A 14,218-nucleotide genomic window follows, 5' to 3' on the forward strand; every position below is an offset into this window, starting at 1 on the left:
AGTGTTGTAAAAATGATTTAAGTTATGAATAAATTAATAAGATTTTTCTTTAATTTCCCCATTTTATTATGTGCAAAACAGAAAGCTATTTACTTTCAATCTCATATAACTTGTTACATGGTAGAAAATTTGTGTGAGATCTCTTGCCCTTGTTTTTAAATTTTTTAGTTTGAAATTTGAAAGAATAGAATATGATAAGAAAGACAAGTAGGGTACTGTAGACACCACAGTTTGACACCTTAGAAGTGTGTTTTGGCAATGATGGTCAATGACGTAACTCGTGGGGTGACTGAATGGCAAGAATTGCCAAACTATCCCTATTCATTTTTTGTAATCAAACTGTCCCAAATAGAGCCTGAACCCCTAACAGAGCTGTATTTAACCATTTTAATTCCACATTTGAAGTTTCACCCAAATCCAACACCCTTTGTAAAAATGACTATTTTGCCCTTGACACGATTCTCGGTATTTGGACTACCCAATTTAGTTTGAAACACTTTGGATGACCTCATTTGGTCATATTAAGCTTTCACGTAAAGTTTCGATTAAATCGGATAACTTTTATAAAAATGACCGTTTTACCCCTGACACATTTCTCGATATCTGGACCACCCGAATGTATACTTCATGTCATGTCGTGTTTAATGAGAAGCATTTTCCGTTTGTGGCTTCATCACCGCCAATTTCCTTACTGGTAAAATCCTTCTCACCTGTTATTCTTCAATTACCCTTAACTACCACCAGCCAAGGGGTGCACCAACGAGTCACTCCTTCATCAGCACCAATTCCTATACCTTCTTTGGTTCCACTTTTCCCACCAGATTCAACTCGGCCTATACCATCAGCCATTCCTTCACCACCAAATTTACCACTACCAACTACAAACCAGAAGTCTAAAACCACCCATCCAATGCAAACTCGGTCAAAGAAAGAGTAACATTAGAAAACCAAAAGCCTACTCCACCGAATTGCATCCCAACCTTACAATCCTCTATTCCTACTGAACCCATATGCTTCACATCAGCCAATAAAAATTCTCAATGGAGGAAAGCTATGGCAGTTGAATTCAATGCTTTGGTCAGGAATGGGATATGAGACTTGGTTCCGTATAAACCATTCATGAATGAGGTTGGGTGTAAATGGATATATCGAATTAAAACCAAGTCTGATGGTACTATTGATCGGTATAAGACACATCTGGTCGCTAAGGAGTTTACACAAGAACCTGGCTTTGATTATGATGAGACATTCAGTCCAGTGGTTAAGCGTACAACTATACTGATGGTGTCATCTGTTGCAGTGACATTTGATTGGACCTTCTGACAACTAGATGTTCAAAATGCATTTTTAAATGGTACTCTTATTGAAGATGTATATATATATATATATGATTCAACCACAGGGATTTGTTGATCAACGACATTCAAATCATATTTGCTATTTGCATAAGGCGTTATATGGCCTAAAACAAGCGCCACAAGCCTGGTATTATTATCTCAGCTCCTAACTTTTGTCTATTGGATTCCAAACGTCCAAATCTGATTCTTCCTTATTTGTTCAAATGGTTGCTAATACAGTCCTATTGGTACTCGTCTATGTTGACGATAGCATAACAACTAGAAGTGCACCTTATGCGGTTTCTTCCCTAATTTTGAAATTGGATATTGAATTTACCATAACAGATTTGGGACGCTTAAACTATTTACTTGACATTGAGGCTCATCACTTGTCCAATGGTATTTTCCTCACACAGTCCAAGTATGCCATGGATTTACTAAACCGGACTGATATGGTTAACTCAAAACCATGTTCAACACCAATGACTCCATCTGGGCCCAAGCTTACAAAAGACACAGGATTGACATTTCCAGATGTTACATTATATAGAAGCACAGTGGCTACTCTTCAGTACCTTACATTGACTTGTCCTGATCTCTCATTCTGTGTGAATAAGGTATGTCAGTTTATGCAGAGTCCAACATTGAATCATTGGATGGCTATCAAACGCATACTTCGCTACATCAAGGGCACCACACATTATGGAATCCAAATTAAACCAATTGAGAAATTCGAACTCACCGCCGCATTCACTGATGCTAACTGGGCTGGGTGCCCTGATGATCGCAAGTCAACCAGTGGTTTCTGTGTTTATTTTGCTCCAAATCTAATTTCATAGAGTTTGAAAAAGCAACCAACAGTTGCACGGTCAAGCACAGAGTCAAAGTACAAGGGAATTGCACATACGACATCCGAATTAATTTGGCTCCAACTTCTGTTACATGATTTGGGTTGTAAGTTAACAAATCTACCATTAATTTGGTGCAATAATATTGGTACGACATATTTAGCCGCCAATCCCATCCTTCATGCCAAAACCAAACATGTCGAAATCAACTATCATTTCGTTCGGGATCAAGTCTCCAAGAAGGTTCTTGATATTTGGTTTCTCTGCACTCAATATCAAACGGCCGATGTAATGATTACACCATTGGCACACTCCAGATTTAAGTTACTTTGGGACAAACTCACAGTTCAAGAACTCCCATTTCGCTTGAAGGTGTGTGAAAGCATAACAACCCAAAGGTTACAAGATCACTCATATAAGGAGTCCTCAACCGACAATTTATCTCAACAGCTATCTCCTAAGTTATAGCTAACAACTCCTATGTTTATTTCTTATGCTATGTAACAACTATAATTACGTGTAACATCATTATCTTGGATATACAATACCTCACAAACACAAAAACGGTGAAGTTGAGAGAATTCAAATTCAAATAAAATCTCAAACCCTATCACCCTGCCCCTGCATCACTAACAACAGGTTAACACTGTCGATCAGTTTTACCACAAAAAAAAAAAAAAAGTGTCAGTCAGAAGGATATTTGAGATGTTTTAATGTAAGGGTAAAATGGTCTTTTCCAAACTATTAACACCAGGTTAACACCGTCAACCAAATGGGTTATGATTGTAATTATTCAAAATACAAGGGAGAGAATGTAATTAGGATAAATTATAGAGAAATGGGTGTAATTTTCCTTAATTTCTATACATAATCCAGTTGTGCAACATGGCAGATGATGACACAATTCCTGCCATTGCATATAAGGTCTAATCATAACAAAAATAACCAATTCAAATTTAAGGTAAAGGTGAAAAAAAATGATAGCCAAAAAAATTAATTATAATAGTTTCATATCAAGGGTAGAAAAGTGATACTTCTTCCATCCAACAAAGATAGTTCTTATTTGGACTCTTTTTATGTCCCGAACTCTTAGTCGTTTTATTTTTTTATTTTTGGTAAATCGAACTCTTAGTCCAACTTTTCACTAAATGCATTATGATCACATTCCTTAAGTACCTTTTATTGTGTATTCATTTAAATTTAGAAATGAAAAATTAAATGAATGAGAAAGAGATTAAAGGGAGATATTTTGGAAACTGTTTTAAATAAATTCATTTAAATTTAGAAATGAAAAATTAAATGAAACAAGGGACAATTAAGGCATATCTCACTCCAATATTCTATCTTTTTCTTCTCCACATTTCTTTTTTTTTTTTTAATTTTTTTTTTGCAAGAAATCCTTATCATCACTAGGGATGTAAACGGATCGGATTCAGCTCGGAGAGTGTTATATCCATATCCAAATCCGTTTAGTTTTCGGATGGATTCAGATAGTGCTAAACGGATACGGATCAGATATTTTATCCGTTTACATGTAAATATAGCTTTTCGGATAACTATAACCTACTCGTATCCGCATCCGTATCCGTTTAGCTTTCAGACGGATTCGAATAGTGCTAAATGAATACGAAAATGGATTTTGACTATTCATTTACATCCCTAATCACCACTCCCATGATTCTTACTCCATTTATAAAAAGACAAATAAGGCAAATTCTCTCTCTCTCTCTTGGTGAGTCCACAACCTAAATGAGAGTTAAGGTGAGTAAATCTTTTTCTTTATTCTCAACGATCTCACACAACCCAAGTAGAGTAAGAAAATAATGTTGAATTTTACTAGAAATATTTGGATAGAAGTAAAAATGATAGTAAACCAACATACGTATGATATATTTCAATAATAGTAATTGCGGTATTCCAATTATAAAAGTAATAAAGATTGATTTTGAATTTTTTCCCTTAAGATTTTGGGGAGAATGTATTTCTATATATAAGCTTTTCATGCTACAATTATGGGAGCTGTTACACAATGAATTGGTTGCGTAACGGAAGTTTTAAATTTTACATTTGAATTTTTTAATTGAATTGATTCTCAACAATCCCGTTTAAAAGGGGGTGGAAATGACCACCTTACCCCCTACACGAACACACTGTTCGAATGGGATCCACCTTCCTCTATTAGAGGGAATTGAGAAAATTGACGGGCAGACAAATTAAGGTGATAATTTTCCAATCCTTCCAAAGAATGAAAAATTAACAGCTCAGCTTACCAATTTTGCATACATATTTTCTATAAAACCTACTTAGGATTTGGAGTAGTCTACGTACCGTATCCGCCCATTCCATCTCATCATGGTTAAAATGATTTCTAATGTTAGTTTTGTAATGAAAACCACTATTTTTTTGTGGGTAACAGTTTTTTGGGTTTCTAGTTATACTGTTATAGAGGGAAGACGTATGTCAAGGGAAGATTACTTGGAAGCAAAGCGATTAGTGAAGCTTTCCCGTCGACCCAGTGTTAAGAGCATTCAGGTATATATATAACATGGTTAAATGTTCTCTGTGCAGAAGTGGCTGCGCCCAGACGCGAGTGTAGGCAAAATGACCACCCTGCCCCCTTGAATGGGCAGCCCATGTGTCTAGGCGTGAATTTTTATCCTGACCGGACAGCAGAGTGCTGTCCCCACACATGTGCGCGAAATGATGATATAACCACCCCTCGGGCAGTGTGTTCAGGCAGGGTGGTTATATTGTCATTTCACGCCCGAGTGAGAGGACAACACTCTGCTGTCCCGGCAGAGGACAGCAGAGGATAACGATTCTTCTGGGCGCAGCCTGCACTGCTGCACAGAGAACTTCCGCCCATATAACATTTAAGGTTTTCTTTTGTTTTGTTGTTTTCTGTTCAGTAAAATGAATATTACAAAAGTTTTTTTCTTAGGCTTGAAAATTTTCTCTTCCCTTCCCTTCCCTTTAATTCCCCTTGCAACCAAACGGAGCCTAAAATCCCATTTAGTACTGATTACTAAGAGGGAAAAAAGAGGTGGGGCGGTCTTTATCCTCTTAGGTTTCCTATCAGGTACAGTTCGTCCGATTCCTCTCATAGGGGCAGAAATGACCACCTTATCCTCTATCCGAACACATTCCTTGGGTGGGGTTCCACTGTACCTCTCTTATTAGAGGCACTAGGTAACTTTACCGGACAGAAAACCTGAGAGTATAATTTTTCGACAGCGCCTCCAATTCAATACTAATTAAAGGGTGTGCATAGATTTAATATTATCTTATTGATTTATATATTTTTTTCATATAGGCTGAGAATGGGGATATCTATGATTGTGTGATCATAGATAAACAACTTGCTTTTGAACATCCTGCTCTTAAGAATCATACAATTCAGGTAAGATGTCCGACTCTAGCATTTCGATTTATTTAAATTTTTTTTTGAAAGGATTGAGTTCCATGTCTGGCTGCGTAACATGTATTAACGCCTCCCTACGTCTATCTATTTTGAAAAGTAGAACTTTGCTTTCTTGTAGAGCTAGACCTAAGGCAATTGGTCACATGGTGAAATAAAGTGTTGAGAATATAGTATAAAATGTCATGGGAAAAGTAGTGTGGTGCATGTGCCCAGACACAGGATGGAGAGAAATGACCACCCTACCCCACATGAAAGCTGAAACTTCCAAACCTATTGATGTTTCCGCACCCACTCTCATAGGGTCACACTCCGGGATTTTTTTGCAAAATCTAAACGTTCTTTAATCCACTTCATTTATATTTGTTCAAAGGGTAAGGAAGACAATATTCTCATCCACATAAGACTTACATGGTCAAACCAAGAAAGAGAAAATAATAAAGAACCCTATTTAAGAGGGACATAATACTCTGACGTTGTGGCAATTCTTTTACAAAGGATAGTTTTTATTATGGAAAAAGGCTAGGGCACACTGCCCGCGTGCCGCAAACTACCATTGAGTATTTGTGCTAGGGTTTTGCAAATTGCAATTTAATTTTGTAGGATTAAATTCTACAATTACGAAATTATTTATACAATAAGTTTGATTTTTTTTTTTTTTTTTTATATTGGTGCACACCCAAACTACATGCCAGCACCCAAAAGGTTAAACGACGATTTTTAGGGCCGCAGAATGGCGGATATATATACACAATGAGTTTTGACTTTTGTACTCTACTATACAGATGAAACCAACTTCTATACCAGAGTGGGTGAAGGATAGTGAAGGATCAAACCATACACGTTCATATATCGGACTCAAAGGTGGAGGATGTCCAGTTGGATCAGTTCCTGTTCGAAGGCTTCAAATTCAAGACATATTGAAATTCAATTCAGTTTCATCTTTTGGAAGGAAGAATATCGACGGATCAGAACATCATGTAAGTGTAATTGTGTTGGACTTTGAGGTTCAATAAGAGGGTTTAGATGCTTATGGTGAGGGGATTCTTTCTTGTGGATCTTTATGCCCTCAATTTACCTGTCCCTCAATTTCCTCAATTCCATCTAATAGGGGTGGAAATGACCACCCTACGCCCTGCCCAAACACACTGCTTGGGTGGGGTCCACCTCCCTCTATTAGAGGGAATTGAGGAAATTGACGGGTAGGCAAATTGAGGTGATAATTTTCTATTGCGCAATATATCGTGAGGATGAGTTTTTGTTAAGTCAACATTTATCGTGGGGCTTCAGATGTGTGTGGAAAAGTTTACAGAAGATATTTTGTAGAACACATTAAAATCCTATAAGGATTTCTAAACTCTAGGATGGTTACATGGTGAAGGAAAACTTTTTCCTATATCAAAATTATAGTAATAGAAAACGAGTTCAGATCTGCTACCCACATAGGGACGAGTGGGGACAGATCTAAACCCTCCATGGAGCTCTGGAACCCGCCTCTAGGGTGTGGGACCCTCGCCCCATGGATGGGTCTTCTTATGCAAAATGATAATACTCTCTCTCTCTCTCTCTCTCTCTCTCTCTCTCTCTCTCATGATGCATATGCAAATATAAGTAGTGATTTTCTCTGCCTAATTACTACAATTATATGTCAAGATCTTGAATACAAAAATATATAATGAAATCTATAAATTTTTTTAGTGGGCTGTGACACAAAGCCGTGGAGAATTTTTGGGATCCAGAGCATCAGTAAATTTATGGAACCCAACAGTGAACGACGATAGCCAATTTAGCCTTTCTCAATTGTGGATTGCCCATGAATCGGGCAACTTGCCAATTGAGACCATTGAAGCAGGATGGATAGTAAGTATTTCTCATCATCTCTCATATCCAATTAGTGAATTCCAAAATATTTTTGGAGGACACAATTAAGAAGTTAAAACCCATCTTAATCTTCAATTAATTTTAATTTCTCAGGTATATCCCCATTTACTTGGTGACCACCAAACTAGGTTCTTTGTATTTTGGACAGTAAGCTTGCTTCTTCACCAACTCCTAGCTTCCATTCCTTTTATTTTCTCTCATATTATTTGAATTGAAACTATTTATTGACTCTCTTAACTCATTATCATTAATTTGTTTCTAATCATGATTACCAGAGCGATGGTTATGGAAATACTGGCTGCTACAATCTTTTATGCCCTGGTTTTGTGCTAGTGAATCATAGAGTACCAATTGATTCTACGTTCAGTGTAACGTCCACTTATGATGGTCCATCATTTTATGTTAATATCACAGTCGCCAAGGTAGGTATACACTTTTAAAAATTGTAAATTAATAATTGGTTTAAAAGAAATTAGTCGAAAATTTAAATTAAAGGATCTTGGTTTCTAGGCATCACTATGCGTAGGGAAGTATAGTACTTCACTATTTGTCACTTGACATACATGGGTGAATTAGTCCATTGGATAGAGGATCCCACATATATCACAGTGCCAAAGTGAAGCGTGAAGCGTGACACAGAAGAAAACCCTAAAAAATGGGAGAGGGGGGGGGGAAATTAAATTTAGGGATAAATATTCTGTCAAGGAGTGTGGCACCTGTGCCCAGACATAGAATGAGGTGAAATGACAGCCTCGATCACCCCCATAAAAGGCGGCAAGAGGTCACGCTGCCTTTCAAAGAACCCTTTCCCTTAAACTAAATAAAATAATACTTGTTAGTATAAGAACTAATGCATGTTTTAATTTGGTTTTTGTAGGATAGAGTGACCCAGAATTGGTGGGTATATGTTAATTCAGAACAGATGGGTTATTGGCCAAAGGGACTGTTCAATCGTTTAGCCAATGGTGCAGCAACTAGAGTTGATTGGGGAGGTGAGGTTCTTAACCCAAATCACCCGGGCCTGCCATGGCCTACAATGGGAAGTGGTCATTTACCTGTTAGAACCAATTTCTATGGCAAGAGTTGTTCCACTTCCAACATACAGGTTCTCCAGCAAGACTTTCAGTGGCATAACTATGGTGCCACTCGGTCTTATTCAACTAAACCTAATTGCTATCAGATAATTGATGCCGGGACACAACCTCAATGGGATAGAGTTATTACCTTTGGTGGACCTGGTGGGACTCAATGTTAAAGTGTTGTAAGAATGATTTAAGTCATGAATGAATAAGATTTTTCTTTAATTTCCCCATTTTATTATGTGCAAAACAGAAAACTATTTACTTTAACTTGTTACATGGCCGGAGAAGTTTAACCAGCGTTGTGTGGGGAGAGATTATAAGGATAAGAGAATGCTAACCGGTTGAGATCTCTTTCAGTGGGGGCTGAACAGTTTTTTCGTGCACAAAGATAGTGTTTTGTGTCTTGATGCAGGAACTGTGCAAACCACGTGATCATGATCGATTAGCGTTCTTTTTCCCTAATATTAGTTACTTTCGTTTAAGTGAATTTTTTTTGTAATTACTATCCTTCCTACTCCCTCTTGCTTTCCCTTTCGCTTTACCATCTTCATCTCCTCCTCCTCCGTGTCAGGCACACCCCCCTCCGGCTCCCTGCCCACACCCCACCCTACCGTCTGCAATTCTCTGCCCCCCACCTACAGTTTCCCCAGTCCAGATCTGCTCCCACCTGCGTTACCATGCAATTAACTTCCGTTTACTCTCTCTCATGTTTCTAAGTATCAGTATCGTATCGCCCGATACGGACAATACCTATTCACCAATATTATATTGGTAGCACGGTATAGATAAGGGGTAAAATGGTTAGAAAACTTATTTTTTAAGATGATTCAGGGGTAATCAGTATTGTATTGATTTTGCAAGTTACCGATACCGTGCACTAAAACCATTCTCTGCTCTCTCTCACCCCCACGTTCCTCTGTCCTGCATCCCCTTCTGTTTAACACTTATTTTCCCCTCCTACAAAGAATTCTAAAGAAATTGATAATTGTTCGGATTCCAGCCCCTCCACAAGTTCAGGCAACCATCAACACCTCCCCCCCCCCCCCCCCAATTCTTGAGATCTAGATTGATGTTGCTGTTGGATATAGTTCATCAAATCCAAATAAATTGTTTATTTTAATAGATTCATATTTACTTTTATATGAATGATTGTGTGTCTAGAGGTATGACAAAGCGTTGACGATTAGGGACGGATTTGGACTCTCTTTTTATATGGTTGTTGGATTGTGTGTTTTTGGGAATGTGTATCGAACGCAATCATTTGAAAACTCAACATGGCTTATTGTCGGATGTTAGTGTAAATGGGTTCTCATGATAGTTGCGTGGTCCCCAGACCTGAGATGAATAAGCTTTTGTTGAAGATAAATAAGCTTCTCTCACATTATCTATGCTATCTTCTTAGTAAAACTTATTGGCAAAATCTTGTTGTACCTAAGGTTGGTAAAAAAAGGAATTCTTACTTTTTAAACCTTTTAGTATAACACATTCTTTTTTCACTCAAAAAACAAAATTTATAACACATTTTTTCCACTAAGGGTAAATCTAGACATTTCATATGTATACTTGAAAATATGGGCAACTTGATGCCATAATAATGACAAGTCACTTTCAATTTATTTTGAGAACTCATTTTTACCCTACAATAAATAATTTTTGGAATTTCTACCCCAAAAAAAAAAACTTTTGGAATTAAAAGAAAGGGCAATCAAAAGGAAAGTTACAACTTCTTACTTTACCATTTTGGTGACGACAAGATACAGCCAAGCAATTTGATATTTGTTGGTCGAAGTAAAAAAAACTTCATATTAATATCTCGCATACTCTTCTCTCTTCCCTTTCTCTTCATTTCTCCTTCTCTATCCCTATTAAATATATTGTATCACACTGAGCTATTGGCTTGGGGCATAAAATGTCAATACAATATTTTTTGGAAAGAGAATGCTACCTCGGCGCATGCAATGCGCTGCCCCTGTGCCTAGACACAAGGGTGCTGTTGCGTGTGAAAACCTCCGGTACTTGGTTCGCCCGCGGATGAGCCTGCAAAAATCAAGCAATGAGCACAAGAGGGCCGGTGTAGCTCCGGCCTAGGACTCTCCGATGCTCAAGTTAGGTCTCCAATGCAACAGCATAACTGCTAGTCCAAAAGTGAGTTGAGCCATGGTGCTCTATACCTGGGTATTTATAGAGTGAGGAGGAGATGAGGCGGTTGGAAGAGTCCTAGTATGGTAGGAGTCCTTCTTTCGGAAGGTTCTCTCGCGGGGAGCGGAGTGGAGAGTTATTTCCGAGGTCGGACTCTTATTAAGGTAAGAGTCCATGTAGAATGCGATTCCGTGTTGCGCTGGGATCGTAGCTCGATCCTTATCCCGTGATTCTCGGGATGCGCCGACGTGGCCCGGAGGTCCCCGGTGGGGTGCTACGGCAGCTTCAGTGGAGGAGGGCTCGGCCTCGGAGGTCGGCCCATGGGGTCGGCAAAGGAGATCGGCAAGGGAGATCGGCCCGAGAGGTTGGTCTCGGTCGCAAGCTCGGCCAGGAGTCTATGGCTGACCTGTATGAGCTCGGCCCCAGCCACCAGCTAGCTCGCTTGAGTTTAGCTATGTCAGGTGACTTATCGGAGATGGGGTCGGCCCGCTCCCCTGCTCGGCCCCAACTCGATTCTCGGACTGAGGTCGGGTCGGCCATGTGGCAGCCTCTAATAGGAGGGGTGTTTTATCCCTCATAAGGTGCACAAAATGACCGCCACAATTTCCAACTTTCCATGGAGTGCAGCAGTCATTCCGTGAGCCCATGTGTCTGGGCGTAGGGGCAGCGCACCCAGGTAGCATTGTTGGTGGGGGGGGGTTAACGTGGAATCACCCTTTTTAATCAGTAATAGTGCTTTAATAATTTTGGATACGCTCCTCTTCTAACCCATTTTATCAAACAGTTGGCGCGCAAATTACTATTAACGGCTAGCAGTTCCTATCGATTGAATGGGACCTCTCCTTCAAATTCTCAGAGTCTCGGTAGTTACCGTCTACTTCATGGGAGTTCCTATCAAGCACTATCGTCGGTTCTCTTCTTCTTCGTCCTCGTCTTCGCTTCCATGGATCTCTCCTCTGCAGTATCTCAAGCCCTCGACCTCAAAACCAGACCCTCCAACGCATAGCACCTCTCTATCTCCAATCCAAGAATTGCAGAGAAAACCCAAGTTTATATCTCATGAATCCGCTATCTCTATGATCAAACGTGAGAAAGACCCTCAGAGGGCCTTAGAGATCTTTAACATGGCGGCGACACAGCGGGGCTTCAATCACAACCACTCGACATACTCCACTATCGTTCACAAGCTTGCCCAATCCAAGAAATTCAACGCCGTCGATGCAATTCTTCGTCAGATGACTTTCGAAACCTGCAAATTCCATGAGGGTCTGTTCCTTAATCTTATGGTCCATTTCTCCAGATCTGCTCTACCCGAAAGGATACTTGAGATGTTCTATGCCATCCCGCCAGTTGTTCGTGAAAAACCCTCACTTAAAGCTATCAGCACTTGTCTCAACCTCCTCGTTGAATCAGATAGGCTTGATTTGGCCCGGAAGCTTCTCTCGTATTCAAAGAAGAGTCTTGACTTGAAGCCCAACACATGCATTTTCAATATCTTGGTTAAGCATCACTGCAAGAAGGGTAACCTCGATTCAGCTTTCGAAGTTGTGGAAGAGATGAGAAAGTCTACAGTTTCACACCCAAATTTGATTACGTACTCTACTCTAATGGGTGGTCTCTGTGACTATGGGAGACTCAAAGAAGCAATCGAATTGTTTGAGGAAATGGTGTCCAAAGATAAAATCTTACCCGACGTTCTAACCTATAATATCCTGATCAATGGTTTCTGCCGAGGAGGAAAAGTGGATCGTGCTAGAAAGGTAATGGATTTTATGAGTAAGAATGGATGTCAGCCAAATCTATTCAATTACTCTGCTCTGATGAATGGGTTCTGTAAGGAAGGGAAAATACAAGAGGTTACAGAGGTTTTCAATGAGATGAGAAGCTCTGGTTTGGAACCTGATGCTGTTGGCTATACTACTATAATTAATTGCTTCTGTAGGGGTGGAAGAGTCGACGAAGCTCTCAAACTGCTGAAAGAGATGAAGGAGAAGGAATGCAGAACTGATACTGTGACCTTCAATGTGATTCTTGGAGGTCTATGCAGAGAAAGGAGGTTTAATGAGGCGCTTGTGATGCTTGAGAGCTTGCCCCATCAGGGTGTTTATCTGAACAAAGCAAGTTATAGGATTGTTTTGAATTTCTTATGCAAGGAGAAGGAACTGGAAAATGCAACCAATTTGTTGGGTCTCATGCTGGAAAGGGGGTTTTTGCCTCATTTTGCAACTTCAAATGAGTTGCTTATCGGTCTCTGTGACGCTGGAAAGGTAGCAGATGCAACTGAGGCTTTGAATGGGTTAGTAGAGAGGGGCTTTAAACCAGAGACTGCTTTGTGGCTTCGGTTGATTGAATCGATCTGTAGAGAAAGGAAACTGTTAAGAGTATTCCAACTGCTTGATGACTTGGTTACTCCAGAAATATGAAGTAAATACTCAAAAAATCTTCTTTTTCTGAATTCCTTGAATTGAGAGAAAAGAGTGCAGTGAAGAAAATCAACTGCCAGTGCCAGAAGAAACGGCTCAATGACAAGCATGGATAATTGTTGCCCTTTTGAGTTCATTTCTGCAACTCCTCTATTGGGCTCCTTTAGGTTGGAGAATTTTGATTGGTTGTGCAAGATCACCTCTCGCAAATGCATGTTCACATATTTATCTATGTCTTGCTTATGCTACTGGATCAGTTTCCTCTGCTATAGAGCATTAACCCCAGAGACTTCCTCGATATCATTCTTTAAACTTGAAGCTCTCTTTCATCTTGGAAAGTTATATAACTAAAGCTGAAAGGTAAGGGTTTGAGAGTCTGCATCTGAGCAACACAGGGAATATTGTGGCAGGAAGATCAGGGGCAAGAAATTGGGAGTAAGTCATTCGGATCACACACTTTTGCATGTGTTGCAGAAGCTGTGGCAGTCCAGAAGGCATTAATCTGGGCTAGAGAAAAGGGCTCCGCTCAGTCACAATAGAGAGTGATAGTTTGTTTATCATATCCATAGGAAAAGCTCAACATTTCCATGGCAAATCCATTTCATAATAGCAGACTGTATTCTCTTATACCCTTCGCGAAGGGAATTTCGTTGCAAATCGACTTGCGGCACATGACACCATTTCCCAGCTTATGCATTTTTGGAATACTTCCCCTTCCTCCTTCATCCGCAATGCTTTGTCTCGACTCTTTTTCTTTCTCTGCCCCTCGTGGCTTTCATTAATAAATGTCATTCGGATCACACAACCACAATGTCTGTGGGCAAATTTCAGTTGAACAAGAAATGGAGCAGCAAAACTGCAAGCAAACTGGCTTTGTTGAGATTTCTAATGTCTGTAAAATGCTACTGACAGAACTTTAGTACATTCAGGCAAGAATTTTTCCCAAAAGCAAAACCCAAACAAATTCATTAATTTAAGAGGAGCTATTTGAGACTAATGGATGCTGGATGCAGCACGGATTGAGTCATGAACTGTCAAAGTTTTAATACATCAGAAACCACATTACCTGTCTATTGATGTAAATGCTCCC

General features: G+C 39.5%; 2 protein-coding genes across 2 annotated transcripts; both read left to right on the forward strand.

Annotated features, from left to right (window-relative positions):
* Positions 1 to 1,561: 1,561 nt before the first annotated feature.
* LOC122663177 (uncharacterized mitochondrial protein AtMg00810-like) lies at positions 1,562 to 2,176 on the forward strand. The gene has a single exon (XM_043858880.1). It carries the CDS (start codon positions 1,562 to 1,564, stop codon positions 2,174 to 2,176), a length of 615 nt encoding a protein of 204 aa, XP_043714815.1.
* A 9,288-nt stretch (positions 2,177 to 11,464) lies between these two features.
* LOC122660884 (pentatricopeptide repeat-containing protein At5g18475) lies at positions 11,465 to 13,397 on the forward strand. The gene has a single exon (XM_043856136.1). It carries the CDS (start codon positions 11,536 to 11,538, stop codon positions 13,126 to 13,128), a length of 1,593 nt encoding a protein of 530 aa, XP_043712071.1. The 5' UTR covers positions 11,465 to 11,535; the 3' UTR covers positions 13,129 to 13,397.
* The last annotated feature ends 821 nt before the right edge of the window (positions 13,398 to 14,218 follow it).

Source organism: Telopea speciosissima, chromosome 5 (genome assembly GCF_018873765.1).
Source record: "Telopea speciosissima isolate NSW1024214 ecotype Mountain lineage chromosome 5, Tspe_v1, whole genome shotgun sequence".
NCBI classification, from domain to species: Eukaryota; Viridiplantae; Streptophyta; class Magnoliopsida; order Proteales; family Proteaceae; genus Telopea; species Telopea speciosissima.

What these genes read in the sequence shown, in the direction of transcription:
- LOC122660884 (XM_043856136.1), top strand. Translation starts at nt 11,536, where the DNA reads ATGGGACCTCTCCTTCAAATTCTCAGAGTCTCGGTAGTTACCGTCTAC.
- LOC122663177 (XM_043858880.1), top strand. Translation starts at nt 1,562, where the DNA reads ATGGTTGCTAATACAGTCCTATTGGTACTCGTCTATGTTGACGATAGC.